Below are 21,757 nucleotides of genomic sequence, written 5' to 3' on the forward strand. Positions count from 1 at the left end.
GCCACTGTTTATGGCAGGTGAGCAAACAGAGGAGCATGGTCCTTCCACTAGGAAGAAAGACATGGAGGTGGACTATAGCTGGAACGCACAGTAGCACTGAGGTAAGGGATACCTCTGCAGCTGAGGAACAAGACGTGGATCAAGCAGCCTCATACACAGAGGCAGAGAGCATTAGGAGCTGTGAAAAGACTGGAAACTTGCTAACCTTGCCTTGCCTCACTGAGCATGCAAGAGTAAATTAACTCAGAGCAAAAGCTGGCACCGTGTGATGAACTGCTGTGTGTACAGCTGAGGGTTAAACTGCTAAATTAAATGACTTCTCTTGAGTGAAGAGATCACTGCTTCTTTGCAGATCCAGGATTCCCAAGTAATAAAGCTACCGCTTCCTAGAAGCAGGATCTGTTGCACCTTGTGAGTTCTCCCATTCCCTACCAGCCACGAGATCATCCAGGAGTGTGAATGCCTCTCCACATTACACAGCAGGACCTCCAGTACTGGACTGAACCATGCTGGCAGGGCCAACCCCAGCCCCAGCCACACTTTACTTTGCATTCGATTCACCAGTTGCATGGACGACTCTTTCCATGCGAGACTGGTTAGCTGGTTTCTTGCTTGCACACAGTCACAATGATTTTCAAACCTAATATCCACAGTTTCAATTACTTGGTGAAGTAATTGCATATAACCCCAACGTTATATAGGAGTCAAAAAGGAGAAGAGGGGGTGAAGACACAGACGAAAGACGATCTGTTTTCACAAAAAGGCAAACCTAAATGCCAATTGAAAACAGCTTGACACCTCCAAGAGGATCTGCACCTCGCTGTCGAGCCCATGTCTGGCAGAGGTCGGCAGCGCCACGGGACAGGGGTGACCCGCCACTGAGACGCAGCACCCGTGCGCACCCCGGCAGCGCACCGGGGGGCCGGGCCGGACGGCTCCCTCGGGGCGCAGCCCCGCCAGGCGGAGACCCCCGGGCCGGCCGCGGGGAGACGGCGAGGGGCGGCCGGGGCGGTGCTGCCTCCCCTCGCCCTGCAGCCCCGGGGCGACGGCGGGCCCATCCCGCTCCGCGCGTATCGGACTGGGCTCTGCGCCCCGGCAGCCGGCCAGCCCCATGCCTGGGGTGAGGACTGTGGCCGGCGGGGCTCCTGGGCGAGAACCGAAAACCGGTGGTGGATGATGGCGACGCGGGTGTCCGCCGTGCCAAAGAGCCGTGCACGCGTGTCCCGCAAGGAGAGCCAACAGGCGCTCGACGGGAATTAAAAACTAAAAAATATTCAAAGCCGCCTTCTTCTGGCTTCCCTACAAGGGTGACAGTCCGCCCGCGGCAATGTCGGGTGATGTCCTTCTTTAGCCCCGCCGAAGCCCTCTGAGGACAAGGTGGCGGTACATGCAGGGATGCCATGGCCACCCCGCGCCCCCCGCCGCTGCCCCGGGCAGCCCGGCCCGCGGGGGAACCAACGAGGGAACAGCCAGCGAGCAAATAAACAACTTCCCTCGTGTAAGAAGTTGCCTCGCAGGTGCCTGCAGCTGGCGGTTAACACAGACAGTAAGAGGATCAACTCCATCTCCGCCAGTGGAGCAAAAGGAGGAGGAAAAAAATAAAAGCTCCCGCATTTGCTATTCAGAGTTTAGTTAATTTGGATGATAACGGTTAGTGTTTAATCCCATTGTACGAGAATGAATATACCGAAACCTACGAGGCTCCTGGAAAAATAATACGGCCGGCGGCACGGCACGCAGGGGTGCCCGGGCGAGCAGCCGACCTCGCCCACTCCATCCCGACCGGGGGAGACGCGCCCCGGGGCCACTGCCGCCTCCTCCCGCGGTGTCGTTCGGCGCTCCCGGCCGGCCCGGGGAGGTGGGGACCAGCCCGGGGCGGCGGGGTGAGGGCCGGCACCGCGCCTGTCCTCCGGCCGCTTCTGGGGAATCGAACGGGTGAGAGCGGCGGTGCACCCACCGTGCCCACCCGGGGACACGCGGTGGGGATGGTTTCCCCATTTTAAATCGCAAAGGGAAAAGGGTGGGAAAACGCGGAATACGGGAGTGGACGTGGGAGTTTCCGAGAGAACAACTCCCCGAGCTCACATGGCGGGGATACCTCCGTTTCCGCAGCCCTGCCCGGAGCTCGGCGGCATCGCCCGGGAGGGCAGAGCCAGGCGCCGGGCGGCCCCGGCGCCGACCCAGTCGCTCTCGGGTCTTCCCTCTCCCTCGGGGGTGGCGGCGCCCCGCGGCAGCGCCGGGGCCGGGGGCGGTGGCGGGCCCCGGGGGGGGTGAGGCGGGCGGGCGGCCCCGCGGGCCGTGCCGGGCTCGGAGGCGCACCGCTGGCCGTGGAGAGGCCCGGGGGGGCCCGCGCCCGCCGCCGCGCTGTCGGGGGGGGGCGGCGGGCGGCGGGGGCGGGCGGCCCCCCCGGCGCGGCGGGGCGGCCCCGGCGGGGGCGGTGCGGGGCGGTGCGGAGCTGTGCGGGGCGGGCCGGGGGCTCGGTGCGCTCGCCAGGCGAGGAGCGCGGCTGCCCGGGCGGAGGGCCGCGGAGAGGAAAGCTAACAATGCTGTGAAAATATGTTTGCAGAAAATAGACAATTGTTGGATTAAACGTATTCAAGTATGAAATAATGCCTTTTTGTGTAAAAAACCTCAGCAATGTGAGCGTACAAAAGTTCCCCTGTGGCAGTTACTTGCTCCCTTTGTGAGCTTTGCGCTCCGGCGTCTCCACTTGGCGCGTTTAACTCGGAGCCCCCCTTTAAACGCGATTGTTTCTTTCTTTTTAATGACATTTACCGGATCAAAACATGCTGTTAATTCGATCAGAAAGCTTTACCCTCCTTAACAATGCCACAATAATTTCTCCTGAAGTTTGTTAAATTGACCAAAATTAGGCAAATGAATAGGGGGTCTGTCGGCGATCCCGCTCGCAGGTGACACCGAATAATGCACTCTCGGACCAGCTGCGATCCCCTCTTTATTTGCCCCTCTTTTCTTTGACCCGCATTATTAAAATTTAGGCCCAATGAAACTATTCATACTTTTCAATGGGACATTTTCCTATAGGATAATAGGCTACAAATTGAGCCTCTCCAAAGGAGAGGGGGGTAGCAGGGGGGGTAAAACAACAACGCACAGACGCGCACACCACACAAAAAAGGAGCGTCGTGTGCCAAAGGCTGGCGAGAGCCTCCCCGGGCCGGCGGAAAAAAAAAAAAAGGGGGGTGATGGGGGCGGATATCGTGTGCCAGCCCCCCGGTCCCACACCTGCCGGGGTGTCCCTGGCGCATAAAGCGGTGTAAACAAAAAAATCCTCGCTGCCATCTCTTATAAAGATGGACGTGTCACCAAGTCGTGTGAGAAAAGCCTGAGAACAAACGGGGCCACTCCGTCTCCAAGGGTTCTCCCTTGAACTGGGCGGAACAGCCTATTAAGGGCTTACTTAATTACTTTAATGACTCTGGACAGGCTTTAAAATGCAGTCAGCGCCGGGGCTAAGGGGAGGGGTAGGAGGTGCCGGGGATTTGCAGGCTGGCGGCGGGGATGGGGCCGGGGATGCGGCGAGCGGGGCGCAGGGCGCGATACCGCGCCCTGCGCCCCGCTCGCCGCATCCCCGGCCCCATCCTCGCCGCTATTGTGGGACCGTCACGTGTGTCCCCGAGGTCCACGTGGGGCGACACAGCTGGGCCGCCCCCGGCTGCGTGGACGGGGGCGAGGAGGGGGAGAAAGGAAGAAGAGAGAAGAAAAAAAGCCCCTCATCCCCTCGCCCCCTTCCACCCTGATCTTTAATGCATACATTCCCTCGGCGCCGCTCGCCCCTAATCCTATGGGATCAGCGGGCCCGTGGAGGCCCCCCGGGGTCCCCCCCAAGATGTGATGGCTTTATAAGGCGCCCGGAGAGAGAGGGGATGCAGTGCCCACCATGGCCTCCAAGCTCAAGGAGCGGAGGGTGAGTCGCCTCCCGCCTTGCGCGCACGGGTCTGCGGGGCCGCCAAGCGGACCTGGACCTGAGCCCTTCGCCGCCCTTCCCTTCGAAAAGCCCCCCCGCAAAAAGCAACCACACCACCCTCACAAAAACAAGCCTGCCCTGCCAGGGCCGTCCGCGCAGTCGGGGAGCCACCAGGGTGGTGCGGAGAGGACCGGCCGCCGGAGCATCATCCTTCCCGAGGCCGCGTCGCGCCCGGCACCGCTGCTCGGAGCGGGGTGGGGATTGGTTTCCCTGGAAGGGTCGAGACCAGGGCCGGGGGCGGCTGTCCCGGCGAGACTGGATCCGACTGCTTTCTTCTCCCCCACTAACGCGCCCCATATGTTTTGCAGAGGACGCCGGTTTCCCACAAAGTGATTGAGAAGCGGAGGAGGGACCGCATCAACCGCTGCCTCACCGAGCTGGGGAAGACAGTGCCCATGGCTCTGGCCAAGCAGGTAGGCGGGGGGGAGCAGCCCCTACGCCCTTTTCTCCCCGGTGCACCGCGATATCCCCTCCGATACGGCGGGTTTAGGGGGCGGCCCGGCGGAACGCAGAGCAGTCTCAGGGGAGAGGTGATGCCCACCTGCCGTGCCCTTTACAGAGTTCGGGGAAACTGGAGAAAGCGGAGATCCTGGAGATGACGGTGCAATACCTGCGGGCCCTGCACTCGGCGGACTTTCCCCGCGGCCGGGAGAAGGGTAGGTGGGCGGGAGCGGCCTCACGCGGCCCCCGCCGGGTCACTCGCGGCTTGGGGGCGGCTTTCCCCCCTCCTGTCGCGGCCAGACCCTGAGGAACTCGACTCCCTTCCCTTTCCTTTCCAGCAGAGCTGCTCTCCGAGTTCGCCAATTACTTCCACTATGGTTATCACGAATGCATGAAGAACCTGGTCCACTACCTGACGACGGTGGAGAGGATGGAGACCAAAGACACCAAGTACGCCCGCATCCTGGCCTTTCTCCAGTCCAAAGCGCGCTTCGTCACTGAGCCTCTCTTCACCTCCCTGGGCTCCCTCCCGGAGCCGGACTTTTCCTACCAACTGCATCCTGGGCCCGAGTGCCCCGGGCACGTCCACAGTCCCGCCGAGGGCGTGCTCCAGCCGCCCTCGGGGGGGCCATTCCCCTGGCACGGCGCCGCCCGCAGCCCCTCCCTGCCCTACCACCTGCCCAGCGCCGCCGTACCCCTCGCCAGCCCCGGCCAGCAGCGCAGCACCTTCCTCTCATCCGTGCAGGGGCTGGACCGCCACTACCTCAACCTCCTCGGCCATTCCCACCCCAACGCCTTCGGGCTGCCCCCGGGCCAGCACCCCTCCATGCTATAGAGACTCGTGCCACCTGAAAAAAATCCTATTTATGACCGTGGACACTGCGGGTTACACCCGGGCGCACGGGGAGGCTGCCAGGGCATGGGAGATGGGCGGGGGTCCCGGAGGGTGAGAAGCCCCCGGGGGCCCAGATCTACCCCGGCCGCCCTCTCCGAGGGCCTGAAGCTGCCCCCACCCGCTCGTCTTCCCACCTCCGGGTGCAATGCCTGTACAAGTGATGCCTTGGAATAAACGTTTATACCCGCCGCTCCTTTTTGTTTCCATGAGGGAGCTACCTCGGTTGGCGGTGGGAGTCTCCCCACGCATCCACCCAGGGCAAAAAAACCCACGAGAGAGACGTAGTCAGCGAGGGCCGGGGAGGTTGCTGCACGCACCGGCAGTGGCTGGCGCTTCGGGCAGGCGGGGCAGGGCGTGATGGGCCGGGTGTCGGTGCCGCCCGGCTTCTGCTCCCAAGCCGTCACCGGAGGCCGGGAGGAAGTCCCGGTGTGGCCCGGAGGTGGCGGATGCCCAAACCCCGCGGGTGCTGCCCTCCCTCGGGCCCGTGGAGGGGTACTCCAGGGGCATGTGTCCCAACGGCATAGGCATCTCCCGTGTGCTTTGCCAGAAAATTTCTCTGCGGTGCAGTTTGTTCCGAGGAGGATGAATAATGGTGAAGGCGCAGGACGGGGCCGGGAGGGCAGGCGGCCGCCGCGGAGGTGCGGACGCCGAGAATAAAACCAATGGAAGCTCCGGGAGAGAGTCCTTCCAGCCTCGCCGCCGGCGCGGAACCGCGGCACGGCTCCCTCCCGACGGGGCAACTCCAGCCCCGCCTGAACCAAGCATCCCGGGTGTCTCCATAGCCTCAGGAAGCAGGGCAGCCTGGGTATGCCCAGCGAGGCCGGAGCCGTCGAGGGATAAATTAACTTATTCCAGTTGGGTGGGGAGGCTTTGAGGAGCTTTGACCTGGGCTGTTTGCCCAGGTCGCAGAATGGGCTGACCCGCAATTTGTAAACCAACCCGACCCTTTATTCAGAGACAGACAAAAAGATCTTCCTTACAATGAGTAAAAAGTGGAATGTGTATCTTCCATTTAACCTGTAAATACAGGAAAACCTCCTATCCCAGATTAGTGAGGACGAGGTCACACGGCAGGATGATTGTGAGGAGCCAGCTAGGGAGGGGAGAAAAACACCCCCATTTCCTCGGGACACCTTTAGGATGGTAAATCCTAAAGGATTTTGGTCAGTGTACACAGAACAGTATGGACTCAGCCAAACACATTCGGCAGCAGGAATGGCTGGTGCCTATTATGAAAACACATGTCCAACACTCATTTTTACCAGCACTAGGTGCAGAATATGGACAAAATGCTACATGACTTTTATTCTGTTTTCATTAAGTTCTTGTGATCCTGCTTTGTCACTGAAGCATTAAGGATATGGCATTTTCCTGAAAATATAAATATATTCAGCATTTTGGTCCCTGTTAACCAAATTAAACAAAACTTTCCTTTGCTAAGTAGATTTTCTCTCCGGGATTAGCAGAGGGCCACCATGGTCAAAAATGGGGTCATTTACATATAATTTTGCAAACTCGCACTGGTCCATGACAGTCTTTGTCTCTCCAATGTTGCTATCCTGGATTTTTTTCTTCTTCTTTTTTTTTTTTTTTTTTCTCTTTTCATTTTCATTTAGCTGTGGAGGATAAACCCCTCTTTGGCTTTACAATGACTTAGGATAAAAGTCTCCCCTCCCTCCACTCTTTCAGGGCTCTGAGCTCACCCCCCTGCTTTTGGCCCCAAAATTATTTTGGAATTTGCTGAAGTCAGCTGTACCAGGCATGGGAGCTGAGCTGTCTTCCCAGCTCAAATCCACACCTGTGTGCCATGCTGTGTGCCCACAGGTGGATCTGCATAGGCAATGGGGCACAGAGCTCCCTTGGGACAGATATCCCCTGTCTTTTGACAGAGGTTCAGCTCATCTGTCTTTATTTTATTTCACATTTCTGTGCCTATAGGACAGAGACTTTTAGCATGTTTTCCCCTTGGATTTATTTTAGCTCTGCCATAAGCATCATCTTCCAACTTTGGTGGGAGCAGGTAGGAGCTGGATGTCACCTGTGTTGGGCCTGTTAAAGGCTGTACCTGGGCCCAGGTGGGGTGCCTGTCTGGGCTGGCAATGCTCATCATCTGGCATAGGAGTGCCATTTACTGGTGTTCGGCAGCAACTACCACAGGAAATGAATGAGGGGGGTTGTTCCTGAAAATAAACTACTTTAATTCCCAAAGCCCCCAAAATACTAGATTCTGTACTATGCACCTGCTTGGCTAAAAATCTTAATTGTGAATGATTTGCTCTATCATGTCATATTCCTTTCCTTCAGCTAGCATCTTTCTCCTCCTTATACTTTCACATCTCTTTTGCCACAGTTTGCCTAGCCTTCCTTTCACATGCCTTTCATGTCGTCTTTTTCACCTCTTCTCCTTGCTATCTGAATTCTTCTCTTTTCCTCACACTTTCCATGTCCTACATCTACTGCAAGTCTTCTCACTCCAGAAAACAGTTGTACAGCATGGTCACATCTCAGTAATTTCTTTATGTTGAGAGCAAGTAATCAGGTTGGGATGAAAGGACAGCAAAATTTGAGTTTACAGTTCTGCATCTGATACTGACTCTCTCTTGCTATTTACTCAGACAGTAGAAGAGTTTATGTTGATCTTTGTAATACTGCATTATTGAGAACATCTCCAACTCCCTAATTTATCTCAAGGATTTATTTGCATTATTATTTAAATAAAGCATCATCAATTAGATCAAAGAGACATAAGTAGCCTGTGCATAAACTTTCCATATTAACGCTTTATGTTTTCGGTAGGTAACAGGCAAAGCCTGGAAGGAAATTCTACTGTCTCACTTTTACTATTTAAATAAGTAAAGAATGTTTATGGACTTTGAGCACATACAACACAGATCAGAACTCTTCTTTCTTCCCATGGTTTTGCACGAGTCTGAATGCATTATTCAAAGACCTGGGGGCTTTGCTGGTAGTGCCATACTGGAGTTTTCAACCTTGGAAAAAAAAGAGCTGATGCCACTGAACAAAGTCCCCAAATTCAGGACTGTTGGGACCCTCCCCCTGCCATGGGGTCCTGGGAGAGGGGCCCTGGGGGGGAGGCACGGGTTTTCCCTAGCCCCTGCTCAACCTCATTCCCCATTGGTTGTTTTGTGTTCCCCTGCACGGGCAAGGACCCTCGGGTCCTGTGACTGCCACAGTTCCTCAGCAGAGCCCCGGCCATGTGGCTGAGAAAATAAACATCTCTGAAACATCTATCAAGAATCTGTCCATATATATTTCTTTTCCATGGGCCTTGTTTGATACGCGTATTGCAGTTTCCCCACTGTAACAAATGGTGGGTAATGCGGGCAGAACGATCCCCGATCCCTAAGGACAGTGACTGATTTGTGAGTAAACTCTGGATTTCTCTTCTTGTTTTTGTTTTGCTGTTCCATCTCTAAATTATGGAGGAACCGTGGAAAGACTCTTGGCTCTCAGAGCCGCATATGGACATTTATCTTAAACTTGAAAAGATTCCTGAACAACGATTTGTAAATTTTAGCTTAATTCAAGTTCAAAAGGAACTGAAACATTTCCTTTCATGGTTGTTTAAGAACTTTTTCTACGTTTCTTGGGATTTAATTCTTACCAGAGACTTTTGGAACATCGTTTGGACACAGTTAATTTCTGAGTCAAAATATATGCCAATGGAAGAATATTTTTGTGAATATTATTTAATTACCGAGACTGTTGAGCAATGTCAGCTGTGTCTTGGTGAAGGAAAGCCTGGCTCAGGGACCGTGAGGCCTCGGCCATGTGTACCGAGTGCTCTGTGAGCAGCAGCGAGGCAATTCCCGCGTGCAGGCGGAGCCAAGCGAGCCGCAGTGTTGGTGGCGGAGCGAGGTGCGGCGGGAGCGGCACAACCTGGCGGTGCCCGCCCGGCCCCGCGCAGCGCGTGGTGGAGCGAGCCCCGTGAGCGCCCGAACGAGAGGGGCGGCACATGGGTGGCGGCGGTGGCAGTGGAGCGGAGCCACGCCCAGCCGAAACATGTGCTGGAGCAGGGCGTGGGGGAGTCACCACTCGGGGGCCCGGCCGAGACATGGGAGCAGCCCCAGGCATCGGCAGTGCAGCTGAGAGCAGAGGAGATGGCGCACAGGGAGCTGAGCGGCGCGGCCTGGCCCGGCCTGCGTGCCCCCGAATGCGACTCTGGGAAGAGCGCGCAGGCATGAGCAGCTCTGGTGGCCCCAGCAACCCTGACAGCTCCAACACGGGAGTGAGCAAAAACGAAAGAGAAAGCAAAAAACACAGCAAGACAGAAGACAGCAGCCACTCGGAAAAAGGAAAAAAAATCACCGTAGCTAAGGTTTTAGGAATAGTAAAATGGTATAATGTTAAACAAAATTATGGTTTTATAACAAGATGTGACAACCAGCAAGTTCATAGAACTGCTATTAAAAAGAATAACCCTGAAAAATGCAAGCTTGGGAGATGGAGAGGTGGTGGAGTTCAAAATTGTGCAAGGTAGAGAAGGGTTACAAGCAGCACAGGTCACTGGGCCTGAGGGTGTTTCTGTAAAAGGCAGTATATATGCTAAAAATCGTAGTTATGTTAGACAATATCTCCATTATAAGCCCCCCCTATAGTCTCCCTTTCCTAATCCCCCCTTTCCCTTTACCCTATATCCTATCACTCCCAGTGTATTCCCAATCCATTTTTTCACCCATGGTTTCCCTCACAAAACCATGACTTTGCCAATTATTTCCCCAAAAATCCGTTTCCAATGCCGAGTGGGGGATGAAGAGGGGGAGGGAAGAAATTAACTATTGTTGTTTAGAGTTCCAACAGGTACAAATACAAGAAACCCTCTCCTGCCTCAGTTTCCTCACAAAGCATGCTCGGAGAATCCTGTCTGCCTTCTGTCAGCCTTAAGATGTTCCACAGAATCTGTTTGGACATTTAAAGACTCAGGAGGGTGGCTTGTTTTGTTTTGAAACTGTCCTTGTTATCTCATGTTTATCCAGTTGTTTTCAACGTTAAGTTTAAATCTCTTTTTGTTAAAAATAAACGGGTGAAATGTTGGAGTCCCTTCCCCCCTGCCGTCGGGTCCTGGGAGAGGGGCCCCAGCGGGGAGACACGGGGTTTCCCTGCCCCTGCTCAGCCTCGTTCCCCATTGGTTGGTTTGTGTTTCCTGCGCAGGCAAAGGAGCTCGGGTCCCGTGACTGTAACAGTTCCTCGGCAGAGCCCTGGCCATGCGGCTGGGGAAATAAACATCTCTCTGAAACATCTACCAAGAATCTGTCCATATATATTTCTTTTCCACAGGCCTCATTGTTTGATACGCGTGTTGCAGTTTCCCCACTGTAACACAGGACAACACAGTCATTCTTGGAGCATCTTATCAATCAGGTCAGTAGCTAATTAGAGAAGAGTATTTTTATTGTGCTTTGGGTCAGTGGGCCCAGTGCAGCACTGGACCACAAACAGTTGCATCAGCACATCTATAGGAACTGAGCCATGAGTTTGAAAGAAGCACCTGAGGAAAAGAGGAGAAACTGCACCAACGAAGGCTCTTAATTACAGATCTGTTCCAGTAGGGATGCACACAATAATTGGCTTCCTAGTAGTATGGATATGATCCCTTTCCCATGGTGAAGATACTGCCAGTTTATAAGTCTTGCAGTCCCACTGCTCCATGGAATGCTGATGGTATTCCTCAGGCCCAAAGGTACCACCGGGTAACCTTCACGATTTGACCAGGATCGTGTCAGAAGTGCTTAGGAGAGCAGAGGGTCTTAGGTGCCAGGGTACAATGATCACCCCAATCAGATCAGCTTCTTGCCCTTCTACCACATTCTTGGACAGAGTTAAATAGTGCCTAGAAGCCCAGGGGGATTGTTTTTCCATTGTAAAGTGAATCAAGTATAAGGAGGAGGAAACCTTCTGTTTGCCTGTGGAACAGTCTGCGTATTAGACACATGCTACTGAAGCAGCTGCAGGCTTGCCCAGCAACCCTTTTGCAAAGGCAGACTTTTGGAAAGAAACCCTCCAGCCAACAGTTTCCTATTTGCTGAGATGTAGCATCTGATCTCACAGATTTGCCTCCTGCCTTGGTGAGTCTCACATCATCATGTCTATTTCTAGCAAGCTTTCCCGCATAGCACATAAAGGCTGTTTTAGGAAAAGAACACTGAATTCTTTTGAAGAGAAAAGTGGTTATGGAAAGAAGTATTAAAAAAGGCATTTTAATATGTATGTAAGGTTAAAACTCAGATACCTACCCACATAACATACTGCATATAGAGTGGCATATTAAAACAAATAAAACTCATTTTAAAAGATGAGAAAAAGCAACATTGAAAACTATTGGATGAAACATCACATGGGAAGAAGGAGTAGTATTTTGGAAGATTCAAACTCAGAATATTATATTCAACTTAGGAAACAGATTGTTTAACATTCATCTTCAAGCTACAGCAACTGAAATGTGCATTATGCTTCATCAGTAGTAATACAATTAATTAGGCTGAAAACCCCCACTTTTGCTAACAAGAAATCTAAACTTTAGCATGTATGCTCTGAAAAGTTAAAGGCAATTTAAGTTTTAATTACTGTAAGAATACACCACCTCCAAGTGCAGTCCTAGTCTACATAATGATTGTGTAATTTAAAAAATGAGGTCCTTCAAACAAGGGAGTCCTTCAAGGCAACAGGGAATTCATTACAGGGTCTGCGACTCAGTTCTTATGCTTTTGGTGAACATTATGAAGTTCTTTGTACCCCTGCTGAGGGCTTAATCCAGAGCATGTAGAAGGATTTACACCAGCTCACCCTGTAGCACTTTATTTAGAGAATCTCAGTCTCCTACTGGCTTTGTGGAAACCAGGTGGTGCCTGAGCTCTGAGCTCATCTCCATCTCTTGTGAATTCCAGCACCAAAATTATGCTTTTAGTCCCATAAAGGGTACTTAGGGTACTTAGAGTAGGGAGCAGTCCAACTGGAACCCTTAGGAGCAGGATCACAGCAGAAAGTGCCTTCATTGTGATTCAACAGCCTTTACCTCCATCTCCCTGCCCTTAGTTCCTAGCCTGAGGCTTAGACATTCTTCTAGGAAGTTGAAGTCTCAAAGGTGAATGCTAAAAACTCTGTTCCTCTTTGGGGGCACCTTCTCATAACCACTCTGCCCCTACAAAGCAATTTCTGTGTTCTTTGAAGGAACCACTGTGCCCTGGTTCAACCTTTCAAAGGAGACATTAGATGGTAGTCTGACAGGGGAGGGTTCGATCTCAAGATATCAACTTGAAGGAGATGTTCTGTTATCGAGTCACAAGCAGGAGGCTGTGACATGGTTTCAGTGGTTTCTCAGTGCTAGGGAGGAATGGAGACTGTGGCTTTTGCACTTCCCTTCATTCTCCTCCTCTGGAGGTACATGGGATCATGTGTATACCATTGTGTACTACACACGTTATACAGGCCCTTTTCCACAGCACACCTGGATTCAGTTTAGTTTTTCTCAGTAATTCCTAGTCTGGTTTGCTTGCTACTTGTTTAAATGTGGCTTTATTAGATCCTCATAGCTTCCCATGCATGCTACATCAGTGCCATTCCAGGGGAAGACATTAGCCTTTAAAGATCAGTCTTTTATGACTAAGCTATAGGATTGGTCTTTTTTACTTTTCCCCTCAAACAGAAATCTCTTTTAATGTATCCTAGGGCAACCTCATGGTTTGATACACCTGATAGGTTTTTGATACACCTGTACAACCCTACTCACTACAAGAGGTGACACCACAATAGCTGAGACTAAAGATTAGGGTATTGAGTTTTTCTCCTAAAGGTGGTAGTATGGAAATAATTTACCCTTACTATCAAATTGCTGGGGTTTCAGGACTGGGATCTGTAGAAGGAACAATAACTACAAAACTTATTGAACAAACCCCACATGGCTTCAAACTGAGAAAAGCGTAAGAGGGATCACTGAGAACAGATTACAAAATTTCAAGAACCTCAGGAAACCCTGAGACAGTATGTATCCCAAACAACACAATTATATATTGGAATGTTCTAAGGGAATCAATTTAACACAAGTCTTTCATATTCCGCGACAAAATGCCTTTTTATCATAGGATGTAATAATAATTTTTCTATGCCAAAACCTTTTTTTATACAATACATTCTCCTCTCTTCAAGAAATGAGAAAAAATTACTCTTGGGTTTTTATTACTGAAATAATTGCAATAATTATTGCTGTAATAATTGTAATTGTAATTATTATTGTAAATTTTCTTTGAAAAGGCAAGAAAGTAATTGGAAAAAAAGTATGAGCAAGAGTACATAATTTACTGCATAATGTCAAAACCTGCTAGACAGCAAAGATCTAGGAAAACTAGCACAATTATGATGAAGGTACTGCTTTTTACAAGTCACCATCTGCAGAAAAGAGAGTATGTTAAAGCAAACAAGAGACTCCTACATACTTGTTACCTGTGTGCATGTACTGTACATATATCCTTAGCTAGTCAGGTGGCTAAGTTTCCTGGACATCCATGAAGCTATAGCTGCTTCCACAAGAAGAAGACATGGTGGAGTTGCATCATCAGAGAGCTTGCAAAATAGGTTAGTGATATGTATTTCAGTGGCTCCTCAGGCTCATTTTATTAGTTCAACTATGCAGTCACATGTTCATAAAGATGTATGGGAAGAAAATAACCTAATCTTGTCTTAAACACACAGTTATGCTGATCATGAAAGTGAAGTCATGTACAGAACAGGTCCTTCTCCCTCTGGTACTCAGTGCATAAAATATTCCTCCAAGAAAAAACTCTGCAACTAGGCACAACAATCTACATTTAAAGGAAAGGCCAACCTCCACCTGTGTGCATATGGAGGAGCTAATCCAACTCTAAGAGGTCAAATGATCTTTTCATGGTGAGGAGGCTCCAAGCAGCAACATGGCATGCTGTTCTTTGCCAAATATTACATCTTCTCAAAGCCTATTTGCAACTCGCCATGCTGCATCTTTGTTATCTTCTTTCCAGGAGATTAATATAGAATCATAGAATGATTTGGGTTGGAAAGGATGTTAAAGATCATCTAGTTCCAACCTCCCTGTCATGTGCAGGGACACCTTCCACTAGACCAGATTGCTCAGACTTCCAGACATCCTGGCCTTGAAGACCTCCAGGGATGGGGCATCCACAACTTCTCTGGGCAATCTGTTTTGGTGTCTCACCACCCTCTCATTTCTTCCAAATATCCAATCTAAACCTACTTTCAGTTTGAAAACATTCCCCCTTGTCCTGTCACCACATGCTCTTGTAAACAGTCTCTCTATTTCTTTCTTGTAGGGTCCCTTCAGGTACTGAATGGCCACTATTAGGTCACCCCAAAGCCTTCTCTTTCCCAGGCTGAAAAATCCCGATTCTCAGCCTTTCCCCATAGGAAAGGTGCTCCATTTCTCTAACTAACTTGGTGGCCCCCTGTGGATACAAAAATGCTAGTAGCAAGGATTTTCTTGATATTTTCTAAGTCCATGAGAGACTTTTCTCTCTCACAGAAGAGGTAGCAGAAACCACCTGCAACCTTTAAAAGTCTTGTTTATAGTATAGTAGAAAAATATTTCGACAATGGATGTTTTAGGATTTTAGCCAATCACCCCCAAGGGGTGGCTGATCCTTGTCCTATCAGACTATGAAGAAAAAAGTCTATAAAAGAGTTTGTAAAATAATTAAATAAATCAATCTTGCTGCACAATTCCTGCCTGCTGGATCTTCTCTCCTCCTCCTCCCTATGGCTGCAGGACACAGTGATATACCCTAGGGCCTAGGCCTGCGGTAATAGCCCCTCTCTAGACTCGCTCCAACAGGTTCATCTCCTTCCTGTGCTAAGGACCCCTGAACTGCATGTAGCACTCCAGGTGGTGTCTCACCAGAGCGGAGTAGAGGAGCGGAATTTTCCTTGATTTTCTTAGTCTCTTTATATGTTACATACAGTTAGCAACTGTGTTACAGTCAGCTTTGCTTTATACTCCCAGAAAGAGCTTCTACCACCCCTTCACAAAGCAACTTACACTACTGGATATGACAAGCAACAAGTAGGTAAAAGATGTGCATCCCTAGGAGAAGTGTATGACGTTGCTAGAAGGACAGGCAACTGGAATAACACAAATGCTATTCTGCTAGTCATGGGAATATTCTGTGCTAATTTATAGCAGTTTTGCAAAGGGCTTTTTGGGCTGTATTTGGCCAGCTTTTCATGAAGCTCTTCCAAAGAAGATTTATAATCAATTTGCTTTTTCAGATTAAGATCAAATAGAGAGAGAGAATGCTAAACTTCTTCCTGTTTTAGCAGGAAGTTATAGGGATTTTGAGACTGGAGTTCTGGAACAGAGAAGCAACTCCTGCTGCCAGCATCCAGCTTCCTAAAGGCCTTTCAAAACGTTTTCCAGGCATTGTAACTGCAAACAGTAAAAACCAAACATTTCTTTATTTCAGGAAAACTACAGCAATTTGGTAGGGCACAGAATACATTTGAGCATCCAGCCATAGCTGGCCAGGACATAAGATGAGGACATATCATGCTTTAGGTCCACAAATGCATAGGCAGAGTGCTGGCAGGTTTCATTGCTTACCAGACTAAAATACAAGGATGGGATGGGACCAGTTGGACTTTTTCATTCATATACTTGGAAAAATTACTTTGTCATAAAACAAGACCATACCACAAAGGGAAAATCTTTTCAGTGGTCTGATGATAGAAGAACATACTGAAATTTATGACTATCTGGCATAAAACTGTTAGCTGTCTCAAAGATAAAGGTCTGAGAATGAATTAATCATTCTAAGCAATCTTTCTAGTCAAGTGGGATAAACAGGCACCTCCAGAGGATAATTTATCAAACTGATTTTATTTTCTCCCTTAAAAAATAAGTAGATTTTCCTTGGAATATATATCTTTCCCCTTTGAATTTTGAGGGAATGTAGGATCAACAGGTCAGATTCAGATATACAAATAGGGGAAAAATCAGGGCAGCTGAATTCCACACTCACTGTTGCCTGGCAAATAGCCTAATTTATCTGCTCAGGTATTTCAAAGGGGCTAGACATCTCCATGCCAAAATATTGCATTTAATTAAAAAAAAGATCCCATTTTTTGTGTGCCTGTTACACAGTCAGAAGGTGTAACAAGTCCAGCCACTGAACCGAAACAGCTGATGAAAAATCCCAGGTGACAAGTACTTTTGACATACTAGTTGCATGTACTGCAGAACAGGTGGAAAGAATTTTATGTGGGGAAGAATGGGTTATTTACCATCTCCCTCCAGCAAGCACTGTTTCAAACAAAATTGTCGGCCATCCACTGACAGCCAGTGTCCTTTCTCCACAATTTGGCCATCAAAAAGTCAAGCTCAAAAGCCTGAGCCCCTCCATGGCATTGGTTTAGCTCCAAAATGTCTGCATAATTGCAGCCATGTTATTCCCCTGTCACCTTTGCCACCATGAAGCAAAGGGCTTCAAGAACTCTATCTGTAAAACATCTACATGTAAAATAAGAAAATCTATATTCCTAAGCACATGCATACTCGGGGACAATTTTGCCATTGCTTTAAATGGAAATAAATTCTCTCCTCCCCTCCCCTCCCCTCCCCTCCCCTCCCCTCCCCTCCCCTCCCCTCCCCTCCCCTCCCCTCCCCTCCCCTCCCCTCCCCTCCCCTCCCCTCCCCTCCCCTCCCCTCCCCTCCCCTCCCCTCCCCTCCCCTCCCCTCCCCTCCCCTCTTCTCCCCTCCCCTCCCCTCTTCTCCTTCTTTCCTTCATTACAGTCACTGAAATTTCACCGGCTCTGGCTGCTAGCATAAGTGAAGAGAATAATGCTGTGTTCTCATAAGCATATTTAGGAACTGGCATCTCATTACAAATAGATTCATCATAGCATAGCCAATCTTTAAACCCATCTTTAGAAAAAGAATGTATTACTTAGAATTCATCAGCAACCAGTTTTGATGCTGAAGCTTGTGCTTTGTGCATTTTAAAAAGAAAGATTATGCTTAGACAAGGTGCTATTTTGGTGCTGAACCCCCCACTCATCCAGTTTCTTTCCATTTTTGGAGCAGTGCAACATGTTAGAACACAGTTTCACAATCACCATTTTTTCCCTACTGAAAAAAAATGATATTTGCCCACATGTGACCACCAGCATGTCAGAATCACAGCTGAGCTTCTTCATAATCTTAAATTATTGGCTCCTTTTCAGAGTAGACAATGCCTGGCATTGGGAAAATATGCAGAGCTCAAGGAGTAGCCAAATGTATCACAAAGTCCTGAAAACCCAATGTGTTGCCCCTATAACTAGATTTCCAGGGCTATTTCAGACTGGTTGTCAAACCTTCCCTCCATACCCTAGAAGAATGTGTCATGATTGTAATCAGACTTTGAACAGAAGGTAATGACACTAAATTATAGAATCAGGAAATATCCTGAATTGGAAGGGACCTACAAGGATCATCAAAGTCCAGCTCCTGGCCCTGCACAGGACAGCCCCAACAATACATAATGACTATTTTGAAGAAAAATAGGAAGTCATTCTAATTGTTAGCCAAATAACTGTGTACTTACCCAGTAAACTCCCAGCAAAGTCATTGATTACTTCAGAAATTTTTCTAAGGACCATAGTTAACATGCTAACAGACACCAGACTGCTAAATGATGCTTGCTCAGATAGAAAATCCCGTGAATGAGGGATAATAATGGATCCTCAGGGATGTCACCACTCATCATGGTTCCGCCTTATTGTTACCGTGATTTCCAGGGCTGTATTGTCTTACTAGTTCAGCATAAAATACACGGCCTCCTGAGGGAGACGCTGAGAGTTAACTTCATCTCAATCTTCAGACTCCTTCTTTATCACTGCATAGTGTTTATTCAGTAAGCTTAAAATGCTTCTGCACAGCTTGAGGCAGAAAAATAAACCAATGCAAAAAAACGATCAAAGAGACTTCCTGTTATCATGCTGATACAATTTCTCCTTGTGAGTTGTCTTCTGGTGCCTTCAGAGGCCTCTACAGATTCAACATATCACAATATCACAATTTCTATGTGGTCCCAATGATGTATTCCAGGACCCACTATAATCCTGAAGTTTTCCAGGAGATGAGATGAACCAGTTGACAGATTAGAAAGAGCAAGCAGGACCCTACTGACAGAGGACCCCAAGTCAAGATTAACTAGATGATCTTTAATGTCCCTTTCAAACTAAACTGTTTCATGATTCCATGATTACTGCCAGGTTGCAGTCCAAAATTCCTCTCTAATTTCTCATTTCTCCTTGTTTCTGCCATTCTTCAGACCATAATGTAACTATGACTTTGTACTATGGAGTAGATCACATAGTTTCCATGCTATTTGACACTATATCCAACTAATCACTGCTCAAAATTTATGACAGTGGAAAAATAATGCAGATTATGCATTGTTGATAATGCAGTGTTGACCCTGCAAGGATTTGCTCATAAGCTCAGCCTAATGCACATGGCTTCCCTTACTTTACTGGGTGCTGCCTCATTGAGATTTCAGAGGAGCCACACTGTAGAGCAAAACTAGATTGAGGTAAAGTACTGATATCACAGAGATATCATAGGAGCTGGCAGGTCTGGAAAAAAATAGTGGTCATAATGATACATTCTTCCAACCTAACAAGGACAATATCCCTGAAAATGGCCAGGACAAAGATTAATTTCCACAAAACTGCCACCTTGCATGCTTGGAAGTAGGACCTCAGCTGTAGCCCTGAGCTTTTCTACTGAATTTTAACCCAGAGCAATCATAGTCAGTTCTAACCCAGTGGAAGACAAGCTATTCTTAGGATCAAAAGAAGTAGCATTGCAGGAGCAAGACACCTCTTTTTCTGTACCTGCCTGGGTTATCTCCCACCTACATTTTTCAGATCTGCTTATTTTCCTTCTATTTCTGTGCATCATTCTCCTGTTTAGATTCAGATCCCAGCCTGAACAGAGGTCTCTCATCAAAGACACTAGGCAGCCCATTTACAAAAGAGAAACAATCAGTTTGCTTCTAACTCTTTTTTCAATCATGAATCCCCCTTAACAAAATACCAGAGCCTAGGCAAGTGAGCAACATTCGTTACTGTAATACCTGCCAGTCTATTTCCAGTGATTTTAATTCTTAAAAGGTAACCACAGGTGGGGTGCTGCCGGGCAGCACTGTTTAAGCACGACAGATCAGATGTTGTTCTGATTTATAACTTCTGACAGCTCAAGTGAATGCGGGAGCTGGCAGCTTTGCACCTCTGAAGGGCAAGATGCCCAGATATAACGTGTTGGCAAGCATGCCTGCCTTTCCACCCACCCCCTGTGCGAGCGTGCCTTCCCAGTGCCACAGCACCACAAAGCTGGTGCAAAGCAGCTTTTAGAAAGATGAAGCACCTCCAGGTGGTTAAGGGCACGGAGTTGACGCAAACGGCTGTGGTGGGCATAACCACGGGCCGGCAGGGTTAAAAGCGAGGCTATCCAAATTCATCCAAGACCTGCAAATCTCGAAACACGTAAATCCTACATGCGTCAGATAAAGAAGCCAGAAAGAAAGGTGCCCCCTAATGAGTTTTTTTTGCGCTTGGGTGAGCGAAAGGGCTGCTTCAGGAGGCTAATAACTGAAAACCTTGCAGGCTTTTGTCCGGAGAAATGGCAGGCACTTTCCATCCCTTTGAAAAAAAGAAGGCCTTTCGGAGTCTTCACGAGAGATGTGGATTTTAAGGGCGACCTTAGGTCATACAGAACTAATCAAGCGAAAACAATAAGAAAATTAGACTGACAGTCAGCAAGTATCTGAGGACTTTATCAAAAAGAATTAGGAATGGACAAATTCACTGGGAGCAAAGGATCAGATCTGCAAGGTGGCATTGTGTGGTGGGATTAAATTATTTATTCATTGTTAATTTATTTATTTATGTATGTGCAAATGACCTAGCTGCTGCAGGTGCTGAGGAGTTTCTGAAAAGGCCCAGTTTTAGAGCCAAGGCTGGAATATTGGTCCATTTAACTCATTCTTTTCCTTAAGGCGATCAAACAGTGACTTTTATCTAGGAGATAGAGGAGGAAAACCATATGTGTACTGGGAATGATGCGGGGTCTGAGCAGCACTAAGTACCCAAGTATTCCAGTCTCATTCAAGAATGCTGTGCAGTTTAATGTCCAGCAAATTAGCAAATGAATGCTTATGTCAATATGTGAAAAATCCCTAGTTGGTTTAAACAGATAAAAAGCCTCTTGGGAAATGGCAGAAAATGCAGGCTTTCTCTCCTTGTCTTTTTTAAAGAAAGAAAGAGAAACAGTACTTATTACATTTTCCCCAAAATTACAAAAAGTTGCAGAAAACACCAACAACCTACATGGATGCTGGATCTTACACGTACACGAAATTTTTCCAATGCTGCTACTGGAAAAATACAAGAATCTTTTGCACTCTTTGAATCACATATTTACTATTCAGAAGGAAACAGTTAAAATCTGGGACAGTTACAGAGCCTGTAAGATGCCACCCTGCTACTCCTCTCTTAAAGGTACAGGACATCAAAAGCCCTGGAGAGGGTCCGTCTTTACATTTTTCCCTGATTTATAAATTCTGCCTTGAAGATAAAATCCACAAACACCTCTCATTTTTTTCTTCTCTACATTTAACCATTTATAGGAAAGGGTAAATTGTCATTTCATGTTTCCCTTGACCCAGCAGAGCAAAGCCACAGTGGGGACTCTGTGTATTACATGACCCTGGGGAAAAAAGGAACACGAGATCTCAGCATGGGGGTTGGAGGCAAGAAGTCACACATATCGAAAATGACAGCATCACATCAGTTAATGCCATGTGATAAGGGAGTCCTGCTGGGGTTTATGTCCTTCTGCAGAGATACGCTTGTAGGTTGGCTGGTAAGGAAGATTTTTTTACTAACTCCAGAAAGGGGTTGTAGATATTTGGTCAGGAAAGATCATAATGGATTATCTTTCTTCAAGACAAGCATCAGCCATGCTGGCGATCATAAAACTGCCCCATGAGACAGGCAATCTTGGAATCAGACAGGCAAGGTTTATGTACTTCTGCTTTGCACACGGTATTTCCCTCTTCTTGGCCATATTTAGGCCCTCTTCTCAAAACCAGTCTTCATCATGTCATATTGCGGAAAGGGCTACTAAAGAGAAAAATAGAGAGCATTTTAAAGAAGAAGTGTTTTTAGTATTACTAAATTTAACACATTACCTCAGATTAGAAGTTCAATGAGCTAATTTTTCAAGCCGTGTAAAATAGAAACAACACAGGCCATGTAGAAAGTCTGCTTCCTCCGTAGAGTGATAAAGTCCTTCTGTCTCCCTTGAACGTAATGTGTGAGTATGAATTCAGTGATGACGAATGCCAGCCTGTCACTAATACACTACCACTTGCTTTCTGCAGCCCACT

At 48.4% G+C, this 21,757-nt stretch overlaps 1 protein-coding gene across 2 annotated transcripts; it reads left to right on the plus strand.

Annotated features, from left to right (window-relative positions):
* The first annotated feature begins 3,901 nt into the window (after positions 1-3,901).
* HELT (helt bHLH transcription factor) lies at positions 3,902-5,333 on the plus strand. Of its 2 annotated transcripts, none has more exons than XM_069012157.1 (4): positions 3,902-3,928; positions 4,297-4,401; positions 4,548-4,644; positions 4,768-5,333. In XM_069012157.1, exons 1-4 carry the CDS (start codon positions 3,902-3,904, stop codon positions 5,262-5,264), a joined length of 726 nt encoding a protein of 241 aa, XP_068868258.1. In that variant the 3' UTR covers positions 5,265-5,333. The 2 variants fall into 2 exon arrangements, with proteins under 2 accessions (XP_068868258.1, XP_068868257.1); XM_069012156.1 differs by having other exon boundaries at positions 4,771-5,333.
* Positions 5,334-21,757: the final 16,424 nt, after the last annotated feature.

This window comes from Aphelocoma coerulescens, chromosome 4 (genome assembly GCF_041296385.1).
Source record: "Aphelocoma coerulescens isolate FSJ_1873_10779 chromosome 4, UR_Acoe_1.0, whole genome shotgun sequence".
Taxonomy (NCBI): Eukaryota; Metazoa; Chordata; class Aves; order Passeriformes; family Corvidae; genus Aphelocoma; species Aphelocoma coerulescens.

Excerpts from the sequence above, each read along its gene's own strand:
- HELT (XM_069012157.1), top strand. The coding sequence starts at position 3,902 with ATGGCCTCCAAGCTCAAGGAGCGGAGG. Across the intron at positions 3,929-4,296 it reads CCAAGCTCAAGGAGCGGAGG|AGGACGCCGGTTTCCCACAA; the intron begins GTGAGTCGCCTC and ends TATGTTTTGCAG. Across the intron at positions 4,402-4,547 it reads CCATGGCTCTGGCCAAGCAG|AGTTCGGGGAAACTGGAGAA; the intron begins GTAGGCGGGGGG and ends TGCCCTTTACAG.